The sequence below is a fragment of the Drosophila obscura genome, unplaced genomic scaffold (assembly GCF_018151105.1).
Source record: "Drosophila obscura isolate BZ-5 IFL unplaced genomic scaffold, ASM1815110v1 contig_25, whole genome shotgun sequence".
Lineage (NCBI taxonomy): Eukaryota > Metazoa > Arthropoda > Insecta > Diptera > Drosophilidae > Drosophila > Drosophila obscura.
Genome location: NW_024542812.1, coordinates 2,718,466 through 2,745,338, shown reverse-complemented (window position 1 = coordinate 2,745,338; position 26,873 = coordinate 2,718,466). Strand labels below are relative to the sequence as shown.

The 26,873-nt window shown below is 42.2% G+C and overlaps 1 protein-coding gene and 1 long non-coding RNA gene across 11 annotated transcripts in view; one reads left to right on the top strand and one right to left on the bottom strand.

The window, feature by feature from the left end:
- LOC111071375 (A disintegrin and metalloproteinase with thrombospondin motifs 8) overlaps positions 1-26,873 on the top strand; it is a 54,436-nt gene that overhangs the window by 23,934 nt on the left and 3,629 nt on the right. For 2 of the 7 annotated variants that reach the window (XM_041594263.1, XM_041594267.1), the window contains exons 4-13: positions 238-333; positions 11,856-11,985; positions 12,558-12,820; positions 13,664-13,768; positions 20,187-20,329; positions 21,479-21,534; positions 23,030-23,156; positions 23,492-23,656; positions 23,722-23,953; positions 24,039-24,118. In XM_041594263.1, coding sequence (XP_041450197.1) covers positions 238-333; positions 11,856-11,985; positions 12,558-12,820; positions 13,664-13,768; positions 20,187-20,329; positions 21,479-21,534; positions 23,030-23,156; positions 23,492-23,656; positions 23,722-23,953; positions 24,039-24,118 — 1,397 coding nt within the window. Of the gene's footprint in view, positions 1-81; positions 183-237; positions 334-11,855; positions 11,986-12,557; positions 12,821-13,663; positions 13,769-20,186; positions 20,330-20,511; positions 20,565-21,478; positions 21,535-23,029; positions 23,157-23,491; positions 23,657-23,721; positions 23,954-24,038; positions 24,119-24,325; positions 25,096-26,873 lie in introns of those variants that run through there. The other 5 variants (XM_041594264.1, XM_041594261.1, XM_041594262.1 and 2 more) reach the window with 5 other exon arrangements.
- Positions 17,667-19,373, bottom strand: LOC111071376. Of its 4 annotated transcripts, XR_002607475.2 has the most exons (5): positions 19,253-19,373; positions 18,869-19,195; positions 18,607-18,790; positions 18,421-18,538; positions 17,667-18,361 (listed from the first exon to the last, which is right to left on the bottom strand). It is a non-coding gene; the product is annotated as an uncharacterized LOC111071376 (long non-coding RNA). The 4 variants fall into 4 exon arrangements; XR_002607474.2 differs by having other exon boundaries at positions 18,421-18,680; positions 18,757-19,195; XR_002607472.2 differs by having other exon boundaries at positions 18,421-18,790.

Below are 26,873 nucleotides of genomic sequence, written 5' to 3'. Positions count from 1 at the left end.
CAAAGGAGTCATTGGCAAGGATAACCGAGAGAAACAGCACCGCGTGAACATTTGATATATTTCACAAGTTTTGAAAATAAAATCAACTCTGTAACATAAACATGTACCATAAAACGATAATCGTGTTTGCTCAATTTGAAACTTGGGATCTTGAACCATGGTCACTTAATTCAACTACACGAGTAATGTTTAACATAATCTTCATCTTTATTTGTGTTATATTGTTTTATTTTCTAGCACCGCAAAGACGAGATTGGTGAAGTGTTCCAGGATGAACGGAACATGGCAGCGATCTTGATGCGTCGCCACATGCAAACGGGCGACTTAATAATGGTAAGTGTTTTATAAGTAGTCTCTAATCAATAGCCCCCACCCACCGTCAACACGCCCCACAAGGTCACACCACCGGTACGCTGATCCAATCGAGAGACGGAGACGTGCAACAAGAATTTCAATTAGCTCAGGCCATTAAGCTTGTTCTTTAAGTTGTTTTTGATTCTGGCTCCGATTTGGTTTCTGTTCTTGTGAGTTCTATTCTGGTTGCAATGGCACTCGCACTGGTACTTGTTCTTGCTGTTATGACAGACGGCCATTGTTATGGTCACTTTTGGAGCTGTGCTGGTCAGCCTGAGCATGTATGCGGCGGCCGCCTGTCGCACATTTCGATTCCAGCATTACAATTAAACGCCCGTTGGTGTTTGGCGGTGTCGGTGGACGTTGGTCGTTGGTCGGATATTCAGAAAGATGGCGGATAATTTGCGGATTTGGACAATTTCTGCTGATTAAGCATTAATTTATCGCCACAAAACCGTTCGGTTTAGGCCAATCGGCAGCTGTAAATGTAAATTTCAAACGTCGAATCTGACAATAGGGATCTTGGGTCGACTGGTGAATACCTATCAACGGCACCCGACCTCTATCACGGGGAAACTGGATGGGAATGACTAACCAAACTCAATTAGAAGTGATTTATATTTTCCATGTGTTTATTAGTACTCGAATATAATCCATTTATATTGAATTCCTTCGAACATTTCCCATAGCCCTATACACTCTTCCATTTCTGGGCACGAGCTGCTGTTGTTGCTGTCGTCGAACACCTTGAACCCATTTAACGAGAGTGAAAATTGTGATGGCGTATGGGCGATAAGACCAAGATATATTGCATTACACCATAAATCTTCATGTTTTTGAACAAGAACAATCGCATAAATGTTCCGATAAAGCTAGAAACAACACGAATAACTAAGAGTCATAGAAAATGAATCTACACCATTAAATAATATTAAATGTGTATGGTATCCGACTCCGGCCCCGACTGATCGGCAGCTATTCTCCCTTGTTGGAATGGCTGAAATGGCTTAAATGGCTGAAGGTCAACATAATTCCCATCATTGTGAGACATTGTTTTTGATTTTATAGTCCCATTTGTATACCATATTTTTGCATTCCTTCTGACGCTATTTTATGAGACAATTGGCAATTAACATTAAACCCGTGCGGAATTGGGACCCAGTGTTAAGGAACAAGTTCTGGCATGGAGGAAGTCGATATTAATTGCCGGTCATTGTGTGAGGGGTATTTTCTTTTTTTGCGGGGAGAGAAAACGGAATGGATCTCGGTTCTGTGAAGCGAAAGAAACCATTTGAAGTTCCCTGTATGGCGAATTGCACAACTAAATGTCACAATTCAAGCAAATTAATAATGATACGAACAAACGGGCAGTGAAATCGTAAAATGGCCAACAAATAATTTGACAGACAATAAGGTCAATAAATAAAAATCATCGACAAACGTCTTCGTGCTTCAACTTTGCCTCTGCGCAGATTTTTCTCTGGCTTCTTTTCGAAACTATTTTGACTTCGACAGCGTCTGCTTGGATTTCAATTTGTTAAACAAAAGCTGGGTAGGAAAAAATGTATTTTTGATAATAATTACAGACAGCTAATAAAAGGTCAAACAGCAATGTCTGGCCCGGTCCGACTTGACCGACTTGTTATGGCCAAGTGCGCCAGACCAGGTTGAAGCCACTCTGCCGCTGCCGCTGTACTGCCTGACACACAGAAAAATTCATAAATAATATGTAGAAAATACCCAAGCACCCATGTGAGCATGAAAAATGCCTGCTCGCTGACATTTCGTGGTGCAAAAGCCGGTGAAAATGTTTCGCAATTGGCCAAAATACAGAAAACGCAGCTGGGACTGGGATCTGTGCCAGCAGCTGCTGGCCACCGGCCGCTGTACAAGTCCGATCCATAGCCAGAGCCAGACCCCGTCTTCCGGCTTCGCGTTGACCTTAAACGGACGGGCCTCAAAACTATCAAGATGCCGTTGCCGGCTTGTAATTAACGAGAAATCGTCAGAAGATGTCTAAGGCAGCGAAATTGCGTAATATTTCTGTTGGTTCGCTCGTTTGTTCGCTGTCGGACAGACGTCTATTCAAACAATGCCGACAAATAAACATGCTGCAGTGCTGCCCAATTCACTCACCTACTCGAACGTTTATGGGCGTTTAATTAAGCCAACCAAAAGAGTTATGGACTAAAAAATGTGCGTCTTACTTAAGAAAATTGTTATCTGTGACAAAACTCAAAAGAAATATTTAAAATATTTTGTGCAACGTTTTTCAACTACAAGAGTGCAGGCGAGACCTGACAGAATCTGTTGCCCTTTTGAACTGGGATGTTTCCAGACCTCCACAAGCAACTCCAGCATCTATCTACTTATGCAATAGAATGAAGGATAATCTAAGGTATAGGTAATCAATCAATCAATCAATCAATCAATCAATCAATCAATTGTACACATCCAGCGCAACCACTGTACGATAGACTTAAGACACGAACTGGCATTCAGCTCAAAGCTCTTGTAGCGGTTGGTCTGAAGGATTTAATTTAATTACATCTTTGCCGAGTGTTATACGCACTTGTTGTTATGGGTACTATTGGAATACCTAGCTCACAATTCCAGAAGGTAATTACAGACAATCCAAATTAATCGAGAGGTAATCTGTTTGATATACAGTGAACACTATGAAGGGACCAAGATTGGGCTGAAGCCAGTCTCAGATTCTTTATAAACTTCAATCCAAACAATTCCCACAATTCGTGACTATAAATGATGCATCAACCAAAGGTATTCATCGTCTTAATGGATGAGTTGAAGGTCGCCGTGAATGCCCTTAGCTGACCTGGACCTGGACTTGAACATCAACTTGATTCACTTACCGTGTCCATAGTCTGTGCCACCCTCTGCCAATGCCAGTCGAGGTAATGTAGCCAATTTCGACCTAATCAATGCTGACATTGACTCAAAATCCCCAAAGAGTGTGCCAGCGAAAATAGCCAAAAACAAAACAGAAATGTTTACAAGCGAATATTCCTCGTAGTTTCATGGTCAGCACATAGCACACTGGAAAGAGTGGAGTCCCTCAAATGGCTTGTTCCGAAACACAAATGACAATCATTTCGGTGGCTTGGCTCTTGAGTAATTATTTTTGGCAATTAAAGGAGTGGAGTACATTTTCACCTCGCGCTCCTAGAAACGTCGGCCAGCCAAACTGTAATTCAAACCTTTGTGGCACACAATCCCTCGTACTTTTGTTTCACTCTTCTTGGTTTTTCATGGTATGCAGTAACTCGAGTAAATAATGCATCTGTTTTTTGTAACACAACTTGATTAATGCTAATTGCGATGCGTGTGGCTGATGAATGCGATGATGCTTGCGATGTATGACTAGTATCTGATGTATGACTTTTGTCTGATAATTACACTGTGCTCAGAAAAGTTTGGCCCTGAAAAGCACTTCGGCCAGGTGGCCTAGAGAGCTTATGCAATGGCCAGTATACACTCCACTGCATATCTAGCATCTTTCTATTAATGGTAAAAATATCTTCTGTGATTGAAGTTTGAATTTGACTTTAATGGGAAGATGATTTTACACTTTCTGCCTGAATGGAGAGTGCAGTTTTATTCTGCAGGGTGGTCTAACGCTTTCTCGAGCTGCTGCAGACACAACCTCAGCTCCACTCCCATGAGACATGTCCTGCCCTTTTTTAAACCATTTGGCATTTGGCCACCAACGATTGCCAACGATTGAAATATCAATATAAACATTGCCATTTGCGTAAACATCGTGGCATCTATAGGGACAACAGGTGGAATTGTTGGGTAGCTAGTAGCTACTCGTAAGGCGACATTTGGAAACGACTTGCAGCGATTTGGCCAACTCTATTAGACAGCATCGCAGCCGTCATCATTAAACAACATTCGTGTCCAAAGTGCCAAACGAGTTTTTACCCGTCTTAAGAGAGCTTCTTCGGCTTAGAGGCTTCTCACCTTCCCAGCTAATTGTCAGCCTTGATATTTACACAGAGTGTTCGGTGGTGGTGGTGTGTGTATCTGTGCGATAGTCGATCTTCTTGGATGGAAATTCTATATTTAAATAGTTGACTGACCGCTGATTTGATTTGCATTAGCTTCGGACAGCCGCGTCAAAGTGTTAGGCTTGCACAATTTATGGGACTTTTGTAGCTGGCCTGGCATTCAGGCGGGGAAGCCTCTCGATTGTCGATTGAGAATTGCAATTTATGCGACGACGACATTTCCAAATGTCACACAATTTGATGGCTATATCCGTGGCAACTGATTTTGACTCTCTGTTGATTACAATTTAAAGAGCTGCTCGTCTGATCCAGCCACTTTGTGTTGCTGCGGCATTGGCGCAATGAGTAGCGGTTTTCTCGAAATTAATTCAAAATATGTTTGTAAAACTATGTCCCCTGCCCCGCCCTGGATTTACTCGTACCATACCGCTCGGGCATCTGCATGTCCATGTGGACGACACAACCCCCACCTGACGAGTTTTGTTGCTCAAGTCTTTCGGGTTTCGATGTTGGTTACCCGATAGCCGCAAGGAACTCGGCTCACTTGTCCAAAGGAAAGGAAAAATGTAATAAAGCTGAAACTAAATCGAGTCGACATAACAACGAGCGTGTTACCAATATCCATAGGTCCGAGACAGCAGCCCGACAACTTCAGTTGGCCACTCACATGCAGATTTCGGAACCCAAAAGTTTTCCCCGGGTTCCAGATAATTGTCAGAGAGGAGAGCGTGACACGAACGCTGTCGTGATCACTGCATCAACTCTATTGACAATGTCTACGCACAGCACGGATAAACTAGAAACTAGAAAATCGCTTTTCAATTATGCCCGGACCAGCTCTGTTCATATTATTTAATCGAAAGCGAAACGTTTATTTTGGGGCAGTGGCTGCAATTTCCTCATGGAAAATGTTTTTTAATTGGTTCGACTTGGTGTGGCAAGCACCCGGTGATAGCAGAATTGCACCCGGTGGCGGGTGCTGTTCCAAGACTGCATATTGCATATTAATAAACGGCCATATCGGTTACGTCAAGGCATTCACAAACATATCGCAGATCACATAAGCCGATTAATGCCTGATGCCTGATGACTGGGTAGGGGACTGGAGGTGCTGACCACGAGACTCAAATTTTCACGCTTTAGATAACCAAATTCGGGATAGCATTGGGGACGGGCAGAGGGAGTAACCCAATTCAATTTGTAGGAACGGTGTCCACGATCTGTGTCTATGGCGATCCCATTTCAATTAAGGCGATTCATGGCTAGCGAATGAAGGAGTATAATTAATCATTAATCATATAAGAGGAGCAACAAAATGGAAGATCAAAGCCCCTTCCATCTCAATATATGCCAAATTGTCGCACACCCAGCAGTAACCTTGAGAGGCCTTCACTTCTGAGAAACTTCTAAGTGCAAGGACAACCTGCAGTCGGCCACCAGTCAATCTACATGTTGATGCTGACTCCACTTGACTCTGACATGCGACTCGAACTTCATTAGGCCTGGCCATACGCCTGCCTGGCTCCCTACCCACCACCTCAGACATCTCAGTCACCTATCCATCGAATCACTCGTGGAGTTATTGGAGCGGCAACTTGAAAGCGCACTTTGACTTGTCTCCAGCTCGCATTGAACTTGTTGCCACCACCACACCAAGCATCAGAACAAATTACGCGTATATCGAAAAAAGAGGCAAGAACCAAAGTGCGTTCTAGTGGCACATACATTTTGTGAGCAAATTAATTTTGATTGCTTTTGACTGCATTCGGCTGGGGCCGCTGTGTGGGCCAGGTTCTTAGAGCTTCACCCGGGGCTCAGACTGACCATGGGCGGTGGCCACTGCTGTTCTGCTGCTTTTCGATTCTTTTATAAATATTCATTGACCACCGCCACAGTTCCAGATACAGATACTTACACAGACACAGATACAGATGCCGATGCAGAGTACGTTCGGAGCCGAGTGGGTTTCTGCCTGAAGGTGGGCTCGGAATATTTTTAACGAGCTGCTTTATGTAAACAAACTGTTAACACAGTTGGGGCACCAGTGGCAGGTATCTCTCTCTCTCTCTCTCTCTCTATCTGTCTCTGTCTGTGTCTGTCCCTGTCTTGTTCTCATTGTTGGTGCCGTAGTTTGTGGCTACATGCACTCACATTGAACAACGATCTTAAGAGCCGATTAGATCTAACCTTGACCAAGATGATAACCAACAAAAAAGATACAACCAGCACACACCTCAACCGATACTTTTCTTACGCATTTTCATTGATGCCGCCGTGGCGAGATCTCGAGAGATCTCCGAGTAGAGAGAACAGCATCAGAAATAGCAGTATCTACGAATATTTCTACAAATCAAGGCTTTTGACTTTGACTGCCGGTTAACAATTTAAATGAATTATATTTTCAAATGTACATATGTATGTACGTATGTATGTATATATATGTATGTATATAAATGGTGTCTTAATTCGTACATAATTCCTTTAAAATGTGCTCTGCATTTGCATTTGAATTGGAACTGTCTGTATAAATAACTAAAACAAAATTCAAATTTCCTTGAATGGTGTCAGACACACATACATACTATATAGATTAAGCTTAAGCTTAGATCTTCAAGAAAATCAAAAATTTTCAATCGGCAATTCGTAAATACAAATTAAAACAAAAATTGTTTAGAAAATGAATTAAAGGAAAAAAGCAAGCAGCTCAATTCAGTTTTCAGTTTTTAACAACAGACATTCGTCAGACGAGGCGAGACGCCTTCTATTTCAATTAATTTTTATTTTCTGACGTCTCTCGGCTTTTATGACCCGCTGGGGCAGTGGCAAGTGGCAGCCAGCTCTTGGCAACACCAACAACTGCCGCATTAACCTCAACAAACAGCAATAGTCATGACTATAATGACGACTCTGACTTCGACTTCTTCCCCTGGCAGCGTGTCGGGCCAATGTTCGTGTCATGAATTTGCACAAATTATGCTAATTTCCCAAAATTACAAACCGCAAAGTGATTTTTTTTTCTATTGCCATTTCTGTGGTTGCTGCTGCTGGTGTCTGGTGTCGGCCGATTTTGGATATTTGCACATTTGAGCGCTTCGATGCTCTGGGCTGAAAGGAAACAGCAGCAGCCTCAGTGCCTCAAAGCCCGAAAAACAAATATCAAAAGGTGATAATTTTGATTTTAAGTAATTTTTGGTTCACTGAACTCTTTGTGGCGTGTCACAATCTCTGTTCGTTTTTTATCCCCGATTGTTGTCCTGAAATATTTTAGAATAATTTATATTTAATTAGGAAAAAAACAACAGACAACAAATTCAATCATTCGATTGTAATCTGTGGGCGTTTCTGCAGCCGGACTCCACGCCGGACTCCGCGTCGGACTGTGACTGTATCTATCTGTATCTGACAGATACGCGCACTTGTCTGGATGTGTGAAAGGCTGTCTACTGCTGAAAAAAGCCACAAAATCACGCGGCAACGTAATACACATATCGGTCCTCCTCCTCTTGATACAACAATCGCGTTGTGGGTGATTACATAAACAAGACAACTCTGACAACTTTATTTTGGGGCCAGCCGATGCCAATGCATCGAAAACCAAAACCAGAAACCCAGCAAAAACGAGAAGGAACGTGCGAGTCGCTTCTGGGGACGCGACTCTACTTATACCCGTACTTAGTCAGTATATACATTTTTGAGCATATAACACTACTCAACACGATTTTTCCTCAAGGAACAAAACCAACTTTTTATTAAAGATTTGGGGCTTAGAAATGGTTTGATGATATTTTTTTTTTTTTCTATGGCAGAACTTTTTTTTGCAGAATTTTTTAAATCTGGTAATTTTTTTTTAGCTTTTTTCAGAGGTAGCGATAGTTTTTTTCACATAACTTTAGTATCTTACGTCTGGTTGTAAAGAACTTTGCTATTTTGAAAAGATAATTAAAACAGCTAGAAGTTAAGCCCAAACACTTTGTGATTACAGCTTACCGTCTGGGAAATATAAAGCATTGAAATGCAAAAATTATGATTTTTGTGCGGTATTTCTTACGAAATTTTGACTTTGAAAACTCGGAAAAGTCGAAAAAAAATTATATCTTGTGTCCTCTATTTTTTTGTGTATAGGTGCGTTAATTTGGCGTCCTTTAAGGTATCGCTCATTAAAATCTATGGAGAGACTTTGGAGCTAAAATTCGTTAACCAAACCTAAAATATGGAAAAAATGAACAAAAAATACCTTTTTGAAGGCGGCGGGCCCAACTGCCAATTGGGAACAAAGGAGCGCGATCAGGTACCAAATGTACAACCCTTGTTCGTTTGCTTAGGTATGGTCATTCTCTACGATACTGCGTTTTTAGTTTCAGCGTATCTTTAAAATTGTGGCTGCCACAGATTTTCGTTCTTTGTGTGTGCGGAAGGGGGCAGGGCGAAATTTTGAAATACACTTGTAGCAGTGTGATATCACATGAGTGTGGAAACCAAATTTGGTTGCCCTAGCTCTTATAGTCTCTGAGATCTAGGCGCTCAACAAGACGGACAGACAGACAGACAGACATGGCTATATCGACTCGGCTATTGATGCTGATCAAGAATATATATACTTTAGGGGGTCGGAAACGTTTCCTTCTCTGCGTTACACACATCCACTTTTACCACAAATCTAATATACCCCTTAACTCTTTTTTGAGTACGGGTATAAAAAAACTATCTTCAGTGTGTAAGCTGCGTGATTTTAGAGCAATTTGCTGTTTTCTACCACTCATCTCCCACCATCTCCTGTTGGTTTTTCCCATAATTCGAAATTCGACAGAGCACTTGCCGACAGGCTGGTCTATAATATTCAATAGGTTCATAAGGGAGCTTTTTGTATAAAAAGACTCAATGGTAATGGAGGAGAGAAGTTCTGCACTCGATATTAGGGAACGAAGGATCTTCGAGGGAAGCTGCAAAGAGACGTACTCTTAATTCGCGAAGAATGGCAGTACTAGTCGCCGATAAGCAATCCCCTTCCATTTCATGTTTAATTACACAACCACTTCCTATCTGCATGAGCACATAGACCTATCGCAGTCACTTTCGATTAGCCAAGTGAGAGATTTAGCGGGTATGTTCCGTCAGAGTTAAGAGCCAATTACCTAGCCGAACTCTCAGCGCTTGGGCCAGGCGAATGAATCGAATTGGGTAATTTATTAATGGATATTTCGCATAAATTGCGTTCAAGGCAACAAGGCATTTGAAAATTAGAGCCTGCCTCATTTTGGCAATTACATAACGTTCCACGTACCGCTTACCAACCAGAACTCTAACGGCGGGACAAACTCAGACTGAGTGAAAAAGCGTTGAGTAGTTGGAGAAAAATAAAGCACACGCCCAAATATTTGATTTTTGGTTGCTGTTTCTGTTTTTGCAGTTTTCGGTGAAAATGCGGAAAACGAAACCAAAAGAAAACACGAAAAATTTGTTAGCCTAGCTAGCCAGCATTCGACCAACTGGCACATGCCACATGCCGAGAAAAATTGCAGCCAGCCGCATAAATTAAAAGATCTGCCAAGTGGCAACTAAAACTAAATGTGAAACGAAAAAAATAACTAACTTACAAATAAATTACGAGTAGTGTTTCCCAAGACAGAATTAATGCGAAAACTAAGAGTTATTCACAGCTACACACTTGTTTAATGAATATAAACATACATACTTATGGACAATGTACATACATATGTACATATGTATGTACCTTTCAGACGTTAATGGTACTAGAATGCTTATTAAAGGTTTCTTGATGAATTCTTCTGCTATGTACAACAATTGGCATCTTACAGAGCAAGGAAATCAATCATATATTCTATTGTTTTTGTTCGACTATGTCATCTGGCAAGTTTACTTTCAATGTGAAGGCCGGAGCTACTTCTCGCACATTTATCATACGCACTGTGTGCGAAAAGCCATTTAAGTGTCGCTAACTCAAATATTTATCATAATTCAAGTGCCCAACGAGGCTGCAAAAATTTCCTACTGCATTCAAGTGGAAGAGTTTGAAGCTATTGGGTTGGATAGGTTTCGCCCCGCTCGCTTTGGCCCGGCCCGGACTGGCTTGAACTGGCTCATGTCATCAATGGCAATTTGTTGCCTGGCTTTGGCTGCAATTTGTTTGCGGCACAAGTTTCTGTTGTCGCCGGTGTTGACATTTAGCTGGAGCCGCGTTTGCGTTTGCGGGACATTGAACTTTGCCGTTTTGTATTTTATGGCCAAATATATGTATATAGAGAGCGAAATCGAATCATTGTTTGCCTGATTAGCCTCTTGTGGTAAAAAACTTGCCTAGAATATAAAGGGGTGTTTGTGGGAATATCTTTCCATATTCTGTGCAAATTCTTACAGATATAAAGACACACATCTAGCAATGTATGTATGCATATGTATCCCAACACATCCACAGCTGACTCAGCACAGTTCTCAGGTAGCCAGGTCCAGGTCTGAATGGCACTTACAATTCCATTTCCTTTTGTATTTGGTATGATCTCAGCTGGTGGCAACTTCTCGCAGCAGCTTTAATTCATAGGTAATGCTTTAATTATAGCATGTAGAGATTATTTCCAAGATTTAATTGGACCACCTCGTGCCGAGTGGGTGCCAATGGTCGCTGGGCTTCTGGCAAATCGATGATCGATAAACAAAGAGCCAATTAAAGCTAAAATAAACTCATAAGTAAATTGAATTGGAGGCATTCGGGTGTCCAAACAAGTAGCTAACCTTTTCCAAGGTCTCTCTCCGTCTGAGTCTACGTATATCGCTGTCTGCTTGGCTCTGTTACCCTCTACTAATTATTGCAATTACAGAGGCGATAAAACCGAACTGAGAACTCAAAGAGTGTGGAAACATTTCTTATCGTCGATCGCAGATTATTTGCATAAAATGTGCAACTATGCAAATTGCAGCTAATTTTTATGACTTGGCCAAAGTCATTCAAAGCCAACTCATATTCATATTGGTGTTCATATATATGCACCCGTTCCTCTGACTGCTGACCAAGAATGTTGAGCGAAATAAATGTAATAAATTATTTATGCGCCGCGTACATGTCTGCCCCGAAATGGATTCGATATTGCGATTTATTTGACAAATTTCAATGAAAACTTAACGTTCTCAAACGATGTTTGGATGGATAGAAATATACTGAATTGTAAAGGAAGGTAGATGGAAAAATACTTCAATAATGGGTACAGCTATTAAATTACATCTAGCGGATCTCACCCTTTAGAGGGATAGATTGCTAGATATATGGATTGATTGATAGAGGTAGAACAGTAAATTGGTGATTATATCACATGTATACAGAAGAAAGAAATGCTACCAGATCTGACTATGTATATTCCTTAGTTCGACTAATGCCCAGATTCATTGCTTTTGTTCTTATTCCATCTGATTAATAAGCTTCACTTACTGATTACCTTTTTCCCCATCTGCCTTTTTTAGGAGGGCAGCATCGGTCACGACCTGGTGATTAAGCCCTTGCCGCACGAGCTGAGTCCCAACCAGGAGGAGGCCCACCACATTGTATACAAGCGTGAGGCGAGCGCAGCAGAAGAGCAACTGAGTGACTTCGGTAAGTCTGGGTGATGGATGGTACCGGTACCTGTGGCAGCATTGACCCGATCCCAGCCCCTGTACAGCACACCGATCGTACATTCTTAATGGGCGCATTGACCCAATGAAGCCATAGAAACACACCGTCTACGCCGTGGCCCATAAATCGCGAGCCGCGGCAACAAGTTGAGATCAACGTGAGGCCGATAGCATTTCCTGCTCGAAGTTTCTTTGCGGCTGAATAACATAAAAACAAAAGACACTCTCAGAAGAAACTAAGAGTTCAATGTAACAATACGCCCTTCGCTGAATGCATTTACCCTCCCGTTGGTGGCGTGGCGCCAAAATTCCAGCCAAAAAACTCCACTATAAACTCATGTACTTTATGGATGGTATTCCTCACCATGCAATATTCTCAAAAATCAAAAATTATAATTATTGGATATTTTTCCTTGTCGGCTTTTTTAAATGCGCCCAAAAATTATACTAAATACAGTTAAATGATCGGCTACCTGACTTACCAGCTTCTTATATCATAATAAAGACATACCGATACTCGATTTACGTTTTCCGGTTTTATTTTGTCTCCAGCCTTCATGGAACCCGATGATCTGCTGGCCAGCGAGAAGCTCGAGCGTATGCAACGGCTCCAACGGCGCAAACGGCGCAGCGCTCCCACCAGCCCCGACTTCGAGGATCTCAATGACGAGGACGAGGGCGCCCTGGATGCGGAGCCCCAGACTGCCGAGTCCCGCACCCGTTCACGGCGCCAGGCGCCGTACATCATCTACCCCGAAGTCCTGGTTATCGTCGACTACGATGGCTATCGGCTCCACGGCGGCGATAATTTGCAGGTGCGTGAGGGATGGAGAGCCGCCTCAAAAGCAACTAGGAGACAGAAAAAGAAATTAAAAGTCGGAGCCCGAATGAAGTTGTCCGCTTTTGCCGGCGTCTGGGATTGTCTCCGCATGTGCGTGGAGCTACCACGCTGCCACGATTCCGATATGGTCGCACCCAACACAGCCCAACCCGCAGGGGATTTTGAAGTCTGAAGATTGTAAAAGTTGTTTTTTGGGCTGTTTCTTTTTGTTGTTTGGTTTGTCGGTTGGTGTTTTGCTTGCTACATGTGTAGACATGAAATATATACAGATAGAAAGGTCTGGCGGTTACCCAGATCCAGACCCAAGTACCCCAAGGGGCTGACAGCTCAGATTAGTTATTCGACTTATACCTAGAGATAAAAAACAATTGTATAGAAGAGAACGTGCCAATAATCTTCATGAATACTTTTGGGATACTGCAGATAGGCTTCCTTCCACCATACAAAGCAAAGATAATGTTGATTCTGGAATCAGCTACATAAAAGAAATCCATTTTCAGTTCTCAGTAGTAACTTAGCGAGTTCTAGCTCTTCAGTTTTCTATTCTCTTCGAAGTGAAGCTGACGCACACAATTGGATTATTATGCACATCACCCTCTGTGGAGATTTATAGCTCCAAGTGACCTGGGTGCGCTCTTATCCACGAGAATCGCGGCCGAGAAGCGGTCCAGAGGAAAGCAGATACAGATACATATGACTGTTGAATGTGTGTAGGGTCTAGAGTCTAGATCGAAAGCTGATAGACACAAGTACTCAGGCACACCGTGTTCCAGACTTGACTAATGCAAATGAATCTCTTCCCCATCCACAAACGCAGGTCAAGCGGTACTTCATCTCATTCTGGAACGGTGTCGATCTTCGTTACCGCCTGCTAAAGGGACCCAGAATACGCATCAGCATCGCTGGAATCATTATCTCTCGGGTAAGTACGTCTGAAAAATATATTGACCTACCACAGCCACAGCCCTCCAGCCAGATCATTGCACAATCCCAGCCATTTCACTTTCATTTGGCTAATTGAGTAATCCACTTGGTAGCTCAACTTTAACCTCTGGCCAAAATCGGTCTTTCAAATTGGAGCAGCTATTCTCCACCCCGGCTTAGCCAGCTAAGTCACGTCACGATCTGGAATCTGGCTGGAAAAAACATGCAACGCATGCGCTTCGATTCGTTGAAAAAACATTTGAACAATCAATTTGGCTATTAGTTTGGCCATAGCTCACAAAAAGCTCGGCCAACAAATTTCAACAAGTTTTTTCTTTCCTGTGTGTTTGAGGCTGGCACACTCGTGCCGGCTCCGAAGCCTTGCTAAATGTTTTTCACAAAATTAGCCATAGAATGCTTTATGGCCACGCGAATCGAGCTAGCCAAAAGTTTGAGCTAAACATAATGTGGTAGTCCCAACGAAAGTCAGTAGAACGGAACATATAGAGAACTTCATTTCGTTCAGAATCGTATTGGAGCTAAATGGAACAGTACAAGTACAGTAATAGTACACTGACACGTATGTACTACCCACTTATGTAGTACCCAGGTTTAATCAGACAGTTTCTGTGTACATTCCATAAGCTGAAAAGCTAGCCAAGAAGTCCAATAATAGATCTCTCCGAACATCTTTCACTTATTAACAGTCCACTAATTTGATTGCATAACGCAAAACCATAAAACACTTTGACAACATTATAGCATCGTGTCTCTGATAGCATTTCATTTCGTTTCGTTTTGTCTCAATATGAGACCCAGACTGCCGTTTGGTTAGACTTTCTCACACAAATCAGTTTGGCGGTGGTTCAGGAAGCCATTTGTCGTGGCCACAGAGGGAGAGAGTGGGACAGCTCGAAAGTGCGGCACACGAAAGTGGAAAATTGGCACAGGCACAGGCATAGGCACAGAGGCACCTGCAACACACAGACGCCACAAGTTGCATCAAGCGGCTGGGCTGCCCACACGACAACAACGAGCAAGGCATCGAAAAGACAACGATGTCGACGGGCTACCCTAAGTACGTCAATTGGCTTTAGCTCTGTGTCTGGCTCTAGCTACGGATCTGACTCTGACTCTGCAGCCACAAAAAATAGTTTTCAGACAGCATAAATAATGCAACAGCCACCAGTGCCACCAGTGGCAGTACTGCGTGTTGGCCGTGGTTGCATAATCTAATGGGCCACGCTAACTGCAGTCGGCCTTAGCCGCAGTTGACTCAGATCAGATTTTCTCGTACACATATTTTGGTCTCCTTTTTGCCCAATTTCACACACACCTGACTTCCTCTTCTCCATGCACACGAGCAAGTGTATCCGTATGTTAGCATTCGTCGCTAAGCATTTTTTGCTTCGCTAATTAATGTTGGATTAGATTTAAGCGCTGGCCAGACCGAACTGCGAAAAAACTCGGGTCGTATAATTACTCAGAATGTGAATTGGGCAACAAATTATGGGATATCCATATCCGATAAGCTGCCGAAGCTCGTTGCCCAATATTGAGTGGCCGAAAGCGACAAGGATTCGAAATTAATCTACGGCATTTCTGTGACACTTCACCGCCAGAGATTTTTGGTGAGAACTCTGGGCATCATACACATTTTTGGTATATAGTATAGCAATATTTTTGAAAAGTTAAGCAACTTGACCTCAATGCCAGATACAAAGCGCCCAGCGTCTTTTTCAATTTTCAAGCCATTAAACGAAAAGAACGCAGCCCAAAGTCACATAAATTAATCACTCATTGACAAATAACTAAGAGAATTACTTAGGCAACAACTGCGCAGTGCCAGTTTTATGAGAGTTGTTCGATTAATTGATTCTTGCTGAAAAAGCAACAAAAAAATACGAAAAATAGGAATAGAGCCGCAGCAAAATGACAACAAAACGTTACCACATTAATAAGCCGTAAGCTGCGTAACTCAACTGCACTCCGTCGATATTCGGACAGGCTCGAAGGCGTTAAGAACAGCCCAAACCAACTGCAGTTAAGCCTGGTTAATGGCGCTCCGTTCTTTTTAGCGTTTAGTCTCTAACCATGAATGAGGGGCAGAACAATGAGCCCAGATCGAGTTGCAACGCAGCTACGAGATCGGCCAGCGTAATACTCGTAAATGCGAAGCTTGGCTAGGCTGAAAATACTCACTAAGAGGCAGTTTGCGAGGAGAATATTAAATAGTATTTTTCGTAGAGCTGCGTGGAAAGGGGTTTATTTGCTCGAAGTATGGAATACATCAAGCTATTCTCAACTTCAAATCGCGACACTGGGTGCACAAAAGTCGAGCTATGCCACTTTTCCGAGCGCCAAACGACCCGCTCCTAATAAATTGCGTATACGCAGTGTTGTCGCTGCCGTTGCCGTTGCCATTTGGCTGAAATTGAAATATGATTGTGGCGCAAGCGCAGCGCCAGTGCGTTCGACACTTGTACCGGCCGTAAGCCGGACCAGCAGAAGAAGGGGCGAGGCTGTTTAACTTCTAACGGAAAGTTGCCCGCAATTAATTAAAATGTTAATTAAATGTCACAGATAAAAGTTCAGTCCAAGTCGGTAGCCGACTCGAGAGCTACCCCCACGCCAGTTCGGCTTGGATCTGAGCTGAGCCGATCTGATCTGATATGTATATAGTGTTGGCTTTATAAATCCATATCTATGACTTGTTATGATCACCTGCAGTTGGCTATCCGCCCAAGGAATTCAACTCGTTTGATTAATGGATCCGCTGGAGCAGAGAAAATAAGTCAATAAGATTTTTACCTCTATTCCCCTTCCGACTTGCTCTTCTGAAAAATTTAGTTTGGTTATCCCTAACCCCTTTCGACACGCCAATAAACATTCTCCATTCTGTCTTATCGCGGTGACTTTATCTAAAGTGCCACAGAAATGCCAAATAATGCCCGAGTGACACACCCAGCATACCCCAAATAAAAATAAACAAGTATATATGGAAATACTCTATGCCAGATCTCATATTTGCCAGTTGTCATAACAAATTCCTCAGTTAACGAAGCTGGTGCCACTGCGGACACCGGGATAGGACCAGGCCCAGGCCCAAGCTAGACCTGGACAGTCCTGCCCAGGTGTTAGCTTCAGGGAAAATCCCCCCTCTCGCGTATGGTACAAAATTTATACTCGTGTAGAGTGCCGGTAGCCAAAAATGCAAGTGCCAGACAAGCGTATAAATTGCAATAATGCAAATGGAAACGTGAAGCGAAGCTTGGACACAAAGAAAACCCAATAAAAAATAGAGTAAAAAGTCCCCTTGGGCAGACACACTCTGTTCCCAAAGCACTAGGCGGGAATACTCTATGGGAGCTTCTCTTTAAGTTATAAATACGAGTATGTTCGAGTATAATCGATTCAGATTACCCATAGAAAAATTTTTGTCGAGAATATCCCATTTTCTTGGTTCCGGGAGTATGAAAGCCTACACAGACACCCTACCTTCTAGCGTCTAGCCCAGTTTTCCCAGCTACAGGGTATTGGAAATGGTTGACCCAAAAGCCTGTCGGACTCTGTGGGTGGTGCCCCAATCTGCCGCCTGTCATCCAGTTCCAACGTATCCGATGTGTGGGCGCCGAAAGTCGAAACGTGTGTCACTGGAAGGAGGGTATCGAAGAGGCTTGGTTTAGTGGGTGTGTGAGTGGGAGTGAGTGCTTTTAGTGGAAAACCGTCCACCACCCAGTCAGATAATTTAGCAAGCCTTGCGAAATGATAGAAATTGCAGACCATTCCTTTGACAGTTTTTATACAAAATTTATAGCCCAGCCCAGAGAAAGGCACCCAGACCGGCTGGAAAATTAAATTAAAATATACATTTTGCTTTTAATTACGCACAAAAGGCTATTGCAAAACTGTCGCACAGACTTTATTTTATTTTTAATTTTATGTTTTTTCTATGTAATTTTTTATTTGGGGGAAAGGCAAACCGGTCCCGGTTGGGTGCCAGCCATGGGTTGGTTACATTTTAGGTCCTACTGACAGAGTCTCTGCTACGTGTTTTTCCTTTTGCTTTCAAATCGGATTATTTGACAAATATTTTTTTTTTTTTCATTTTTGCCTACCCTTGCTGTGGTTACTCCATTTAAAAATGGCTCAGAAGTTTGTAAAATCCGGCCTGTTAACAGCGTTAGCTTTTCCTGATCAGTTTTGAAACTGTTTCTACGAAATTTTTCAGATTTTCTTCTGGTTAACGTCTCATGCTTGTGGTGGAGTCGGACCGCAGTTGTCACTTTAATTGTGCAATCGTAATCAAAGATGTGCCAGGTTATCCATGGTCCATCGACTTTCCCGCTGCCTCTCTGGATAGAAGACACTCTACGTATGAGCATCGGTCTGTCTGGCGTTAGTCTGGGAGCTCTGTCTTTGGTGTCTTTCCGAGGCCATCTTCTGTGACGTTGATGGCTTTGTGTAGCAAAGTCTGGGCACAGTACGGACACAGTCTCGGAAAAAGTCGCGTTGAGATTCCCTCGCCGGGACAGGGCACAACAAATGTTTAAAATGATTAGTTTGCAAGTTTGGGTGTATTGTATTAATCCTGTAAATAGGTGGATAGAGTGAAGGACTAAGGTAATCGTTAGAATGAAATTTCCATACGAATTTGAATTTTTTTTTTATTGCATTCCAACTTCAGTGCCATTGATTTGATCCAAAGAAGCCGCCTGGCTTCCACAATGAGTCATCTTCATGTTTTGCAACAAACTGCTCTTATAAACTATTCAAAATTTAGTTCTTTAATAATTATTTGTAATTTGGCAAATTCGAGCCGAATTGAAGTCAGACCCCATGCGTTTGGTTGCCTTTCCCACTCGGCCCAAGGCCAGAGACGGAACATTCAAAATTCTTGATCGTTTCGTCTGAAGAATTGCCAAATATTCATTTTTATTTTTTTATATTTTTTTTTCATTATTGGGGAGAACGACGTGCCCGTACTCACAATTGATCAATCTGTCATCTTGTCCAAAACCTGAGCGGGAATAGAGCAGAAAAGAGCCAACTTCGATAGAGTGCGGGTTTTTAATGGCAATACCCTTAAACTACGTACATTTGTGCATATGTATATCAGATAAAGATACACCCAATCAAGCGGACACATTATGAATATCATTGGGCAATACTGATGCCTTGGCATGCTCGAATCCAGTCAAATCCGTTTGATGTTTGAACATTTTGTTGTTGTTTGCGCTTGTCTGTTTATAGATCACTTTGTCAGACACTGTTCATTTCCTAGACATCTGCTGTCTGCTGTCTGCTCGACTAGTGGGTAATTTATCAAAATGCTTCAGCTTAGGCTGCAGTCCTCCGGCTTAGACACACAGATACCCGTGCAGATGTGAGCAATCTGTGAGATTGCTGTGCAGTTGGAAAATGGCTGCAAATCAAATGTGTCAGCCGAGGTCTGTTTGTCACCTAACTTTGGTTTTATCACCTGCACGCTGAGCACCGTACCTCCATTTCCATCCGGAGACACTGCAACTGGTTCTGCCACGTACACGATTAGCCGTGGAGCCGGCTAATTCTATTAACATATTGATTTGCCTAGGGCTCAAAATGATTGACAATTGTGTTACTATAATTTATGTAGCTGTCACTTCAGTAAATCTCACAACGCCCCTTAAGTCACGATATATGAAATGAGTACTTATGTACATTGCACATACAGTATATACATTCATACACATGTACATATGTATGTATATAATTACGAGAAGCCAACTGAAAGTTGCCCTGGGATGTAACTGATGAAAATATGCCTGCATCGGGCAATCGAACTGCAACCGGGCAACTTCAGTCGTCCCAATTATGCAACGCACAATTGCAACTGGTTTGCTGTGGCTGTAGCTGTGGTTGTGGCCTGGCCCCAACAACAATCAGAGGCAATACGCTTCAAAGAAAACCCACACGACTTTGACTTTGCCAATAGCTATAGTCAGACATCATCATCCTCAATGATGGCCTTATCGCTACCCCAGCACTTATAGCACGTTTTTCCCGTTCACTTGATTTCCGTTTCGACTGTGGCTACCAACATCATTTCCACCGACGAATGGGCCATAAATACGTTACTCGAGGCTCTTTCCATTTGTGTGGCTTTTCTCAGCCAAATGCCAAGCCAATTGCACAATCGAAAGTGGGGCTTCCTTTGGGGTCTGACAAACTTCTATCCAATGTGGGTCTTCCAGGTCAAGCCCATGACGGTGCTGAAGCAGCCTGAGGCAAAGATTATTTCGCGGTTCAGCCTGTTGAAATGCCAGCTACTGGGAGTGACATTGAAAGGTTTACCCTGGCGTCTGAATATGAACCTTTCACCATCACCGTGTCTGATAAGAATACCCCCAACCTTTATCTTCTGTCTGTTGCAGGGTCGCGATGCCACCCCCTATCTGGAACGTAATCGAGTGGGACGGGATGCCATCGACTCGGCTGCCGCCCTCACCGACATGGGAAAATATCTGTTTCGAGAGCGGCGTCTGCCTGTCTACGATATCGCCGTGGCTATAACTAAGTAAGTGGTTCGGGTGATCCTTCATTGTTGTCGCCCTGTGTTTTGGTTTCATTGCAGGATCAACGGCAGACTTGATTTCTATGAGCAGCTATCCGCGCTTTCCCCTTTCACTCCATATACATTATTTATATTAGAGACATATCCCTTAAAGATACACTGCTATAATGTCTTCCTGTGTCTAGGTATGATATGTGTCGCAGGCGTAAAGGAGGTCGGTGCACCAAGGGCACAGCGGGTAAAGAGATACTAGAAACTATTACACCTAGCCTTGTACACAACCACACATACAAACACTGGTACACACAGATACACACTTAGAGCAAACGTCATTACGGGTGTTTAACATATTTGAGTTAGTTTTTACTTTCCACCTCTCCCCCCCCCCCCAACTCCAGTTACATTACAAGACACACTAAATAAAAGTCACCTAAATTTGCGTATGGGTCTTAATAAATTACTACCACTACACAACACGCAGACAAACACATCAATTCCTACACACACAAACACACACAAAGCAAAAAATATTATATGAAAGAGTTAATTCCAAAGCGTTATACTAATTTGAGTAGCGGATCGGGTATAAACCGTAAAACCGGTTGACTTCTTTAGCTCGAATATTTTATATATGCCTCACGGTTGCATTGGTTGGCGCTTTGAATACATACATTTACATCAATTTAAGTATTTAAATTTAGTTTTTACGCCTCATATGGAAAGGCTCCTCATGGTATAATAACCAACAATAAATTTTAGATGGAAGATTTAGATCCTAAATTAATGTGCAGCTTTGATCACAAATGGTTTCTTAGTAGCAGTTCGTTGGATTCGATAAAACTTGGATAGTTTGTATATTTGTGAACCCATTTGAGACTCTCCCCAATCTTTACTTCGTATTCGGCGCGCCGAAGATAGTTTTCTCTCTTTACCCTCTCTCCCGTTTGAAACTACAAACATTCAGTTTTGCTCAAGCTTTGCTTGCGCAAACACTCATTATCGAATTTGGCACGCCCACCAATCGACAAAACAACGATCGATCAAAGACCAAGAGGAGATAATTAAATAAACGGTTCAGAAAACCCAAAATCGAAACTGAAGCTGGAACCAAATCTAAAATTTTTACGCATTTTTGACAATTTTCGCCCGCAGACTCGATATGTGCCGTCGCACCTCCGCTTATGGCGAATGTAATCGCGGTACCGCAGGTAAAGACCCAACAACTATCCTTCAACTTGTTAGCCAACATCTATCTACATAGATATCTGTACAGACAAATGCAAAAAACGAAACACAAAAAGCTGAGCAAACGCGCTTAAAATAAGTAACATTAAAGGCGGTCACCGCCAAACCCAACGCCGCTCCATCACCAACAATATCAAGCCAATTTAATGAATTTCATGCACGTCTCTTTGTCTCTATTTTTATCCTCCTTCTCTATCAAACTCTGCCTCTGATACTGTTCCATTCCACCTCTGTCTTTCCGGCAAAGCGAACTAAGCGAGTACTTTACGAGTAATATGTGTTTCTTTTTCCATTTCTGTTCCTGTTTTTTTGCACGAACTTCTGTGCGAAAAACAAGAACAATTTTACTCGAACAAGGAAATGTGCTCATGCGCTTGCGAGCGATATCTTTGTGCAATTTTCATAAACAATAACTCTGTCTCTTCTTTTTGTAAACTATTACTTCGTTTGCTCATTGGAAGCGCATCGAACTGTACATTTTTAAACTATTTTCACCAATTAATACATATGCTGTAATACTTATGCTGAGCGCTCCTGATATTTCGGCAACTCTGGTCAATCTGTAAACGTATCCGGTTATTATCCGGATATGCTGTATATTCAGTGCTACTAAAACTGTAAAATCTTTCCTACTGCTATCGAACTTCTGTCGTCTGCTGTTTTTTTTGTGTAAATAAATGTCAATCTTCCGAATTACTTTACCGAACTTTTCTCTATTTTCTGTGTCAGCTGCATGTCAAACTGTTAATACATATGACTATTTTCAAATATTATAACCATTTTATTCAATTTCAGCGGGCAAACATTTGAAATTATAATTAAATACAAATGAAGAATATCACGTATAATAAATAATGAAAGTCCATAATTCAAAAAAGATTTCAGGTCCTCAAAAACAAAATACTACTATTACCTGCAACGCTTCAAAAGAACGAATTGCTGCAAGACACCGAATACAATTTGATTGATTCGATTGCTAAAATTTACTCTAAAAAAATGACAATTAATTTAAAAATTGTTCATGCTTTTCAATCTACTAATTTTGGGCTCCTGTTAATAACACTTATAAATCAAAATAATAATAATAACTGCTTGCTATTTTAGTGATGGATTAATCATACTAACTATGTACAGTTGCAGCTAATATTGTATACTTATTGCTCTCACACATCAAATCACTACTCGAGACCTCTCAGCGTTTGCAGATATTATCTAAAGAGAAGAAAAGATTAAAAACAATATCCCGAAATGCAACAAGACAGCATATTTTTATTTAATAACTGCAAAAGCTCAGCGACGGGGGTCTCAAGAAATTGTCAACTTCCAGCTTGACAAAAAAGAATTAAAAAATTAAATAAAAAATACACAGTACATATGTATGTACGTAAGTATGTACATATGTACAAAAAACCCGCAAATAATTGCCTAATTCTCTTCGTCTGTTTTCTTTTGGAAAAGGCTTTGCTTACGTTGGCGGTGCCTGCGTAGTGAACAAGCGACTGGAGAAGGTGAACAGCGTGGCCATCATTGAAGACACCGGCGGTTTCAGCGGCATCATTGTGGCAGCCCACGAAGTGGGACACTTGTAAGTGGTGACAGAAAATAAGGGAAGAGGCAATCGTGCTTTTATCGGCTTTCATTGTCCGGCTGGCGAGCGAAACTTATTCTGCACATTTTTCAATATATGTATCTATGTACATATTTACGTCCCTGATGAAAGACGTGTATTGGGAGTTCATTTGTCAAACATTAACAGAAGCAAAAAAAAACAAAAACGAATAGTTTCCGCTGCTCAAAACTGGTCATTGAAACACGTTTGCATTTCCGTTTGACATCATTCGGAGTGCAATTAATCAATTAACGTTTTTCCCTCCCGTCCACGCTCCTCAATCAAAATATGTCTCTCACTCTTTCACGCAGACTGGGAGCGGTACATGACGGCTCGCCGCCACCAAGCTATCTAGGCGGACCGGGCGCCCAGCGCTGTCGCTGGGAGGACGGTTATATTATGTCCGATTTGCGTCACACGGAGCGCGGATTCAGATGGTCCGCCTGCACGGTCCAGAGCTTTCATCATTTCCTCAAGTAAGTAGAACTTATAAACGGCTATGACATGATTGTACTTGACGTTGCTCCGTTTCCGTTATCAGTGGAGACACGGCCACCTGCCTGCACAACGCCCCACACGAGGACAGCGCTCTGGGTCGATCACTGCCAGGCACTTTGCTCTCGTTGGATGCCCAATGCCGACGGGATCGGGGCACGTATGCCTGCTTCAAGGACGAGCGCGTCTGTGCCCAGTTGTTCTGCTTTGACGCCCAGACGGGATATTGCGTGGCCTACAGACCCGCTGCGGAGGGTTCGGCCTGTGGTAACGGCTATGTAAGTGCCACATCCGTGTGAATGATAACCTCAATCAGCCTTAGACAAGACTAACAACAATCCACAAATGTTATTCGCTCCATAGCACTGTTTGGATGGACGGTGCACTCCTCTGCCCTCCAACATCATCCCCGACTATGGGAACAACTATCGTTTAGTCTACAAGTGAGTATAGCTAACTTTTTTTTTATTTATTGATAAGACTGTTCGTTAGTAGTTTTGTTGTGTAAGCTAAGAATTCTACTTACTAAATACACACAAATTTAGAGTACAAAGTACACGAATACACACAGAAAACAAATTTTAATGTACAAACTTTTACACCTCTACACTAAATCAAAACACCAACACCAAACACAAATACAACCATAGTAAAATCGACAGCAAAAAAGATGCAGCCTCTGAGGCAACGGAGGACATTGAAAGTAGTAGCGAAGAGACGGAGTCGCAAGAAGATGAGAAGGGTAACGATAATGAGGAGGAGCAAGAGCAGGATGAGGGTACCACTAGTAGCGAGGAGCAGCAGGATAATAATGTCGAGCAAAGCTCAGATTCCGCTTCCGCTTCAGCAGCCTCTGCTGGTACGACGACAACGACCACAGTGCGACCCCCCAAGACGAAAGCGTTCGGGTACTTGCATCGAATTTTGCCGTTGTACAACACTGAGAGGCAATGGCTTCAGAACGATGGAGTTCTGGTGAAGACGCGCACCAGCAGTAGTGTCAGCAGCATAAGCGGTCCCTCGGCTTCCTCTACGACACGAATACCAAAAACAACAACCACACAAACACCAAATCTCTTTCAAGTCTACACACATGAATTACGCAAACAAATTGAATACTATCTACACATGCTACAAACACAACAACATACAACAAAATTGAAACCAGAACAACAGCCACAACAGACACAAAAGTCAGAACAATCACAGCAATCGGTAGTTGAAATACCTTTGGTACAAAAACAAATTACAAATTATAGTGTAACCAGCAACAGTAACGGAGCAAAACTACAGCAACAACAGAACACCAAGGAAGAGAACCAGAGACAGCAGCAACAGCAACAGCAATCAGGGCCAACGGATGAGGAAAATGAAGCCACTGCCGGCATTCAGAGCAATGAAGCGATTGAGCGGCAAAAACGTAAGTTCCCCATCCAATCCACCATAGCAACCACAGCAACAGCAACTGCTGCAAAAACGACATCAGCAACAACATCACAAACAACAACAACTGCGAAAGCGATAACAACATCATCATTTCTCGATGCGTATTTTAAAAAATTACAAGCATTGCATTTACCAACACTGGATGGCGCAGTAACAGCCACCAGCACAATCACATCCGTCTCGTCATCCGTCAGCGTCAGCTCAACAAATAACCAACATCCGGAACAGCCACATGTGCCACAGCAACAGCAGCAGAAAGAAGAAAACTTTGATGGCAGCGCCTTCTTAAAACGTACGCCAACTCGGAGTAGTATTAAAGCATACAAAACTAGTAGTAGCAATACGAGCATTAGTAGTAGTCAACATCATCCACAAAATCAACAACAAAGGCCAAACTACATTGGCGACACCACAAATAATCTGCCAACGGTGTTGGACAGTGCGGCAAATACAACGGAAAGTACAGCAGTGCCCAAGAAACCCAAAATTAAAACACAAAAACTAATACGCCGCACACGAGTCATGTAACCATAAAATGATCGCGAGAATGTGACAGAGATACAGAGAAAGAGACAACAATAAACTCGGCTACCATTTACTCTAAACTACTAAATACTGCTAGCCAAAAACACAGTTGATCAGCTGCTTGCCAAAACCAAAACAAGAACCTTCCAACATTGTCAATGGCTCCTTCGTCCAACGTCCACAATACAACACACACAAAACAAAGCAACACGCAACACACACATGTATATGCCAAACCGACCGATCCGATACGATACTGATACCGAATCCGATTCGTTTTTCTTACGTGCGGTAAGCCAAACCTCTCCAGCATTCAATCCGGTTCTTAACTTCCTCCTTAGCAGTAGTCTAAAGCTTTGCCTTAAAGTATTTTCGATTTTTACGCTGCCTGCCCTGCCCTATATTAAATACTGATATAACTGTGGTTGCTGAGACGACAGGGTAGTAGGAATAAGTGAAAATTAAATGATAAACAAAACTCATTTGAATCTCCCAATTCGCATACGTAATTGGCCATCTAGCTGTAATATGAAATATATTTTTAGCATTTGGCGTTGGAAATTGCATCGATCATATTTGACATTGGCAAGAAACAAACATTTTAACTCCGTAGTATATGGACCACTTAGTCAGTGGCTCCAATTGTAGTTCTTGAATTGTATTGTTGTTCTTTGAATTGCATGAAATATAATACTTATTTAAATTAGATCTTACGTTTCCAACAAATTTAACGAGAATTCGTACTTTTTGACTTGACCAATAGTCAATAGACCAGTCAGAAATAAAATGATATGAATGTCGTACATTTTCATTAGACACATACTCAGATCCTCATACAGCATGCTTGAAGAAAAACTTTTTCATCAATCTCTCTATCAAAGATCAAAATCTCATCGCTGATCCTTTTTCCTTTTTTTGCTATTCCGGTATATCTCTCGCTCTCTATCCTCCAACATCCTCCACACTCAACACACATCACCACCACCACCACACTGCATACTCGAACATACTTATTCAAAGAAATATCAATATCGAAAACAGTATCAAACACACATAGAATTCTAACAATTAAGTAATGGTTGATCAACAAGAAATGGCATGGAATCAGAGAATAATCAATACACAGACGCATTTTTGCATACTAAAAATGAAACTGCAAAAGGCAAGAGTGTAGCAAATAATTTTGCAAATGGAAGCGCATGGAATTGGAAATATAAAATAAAACTG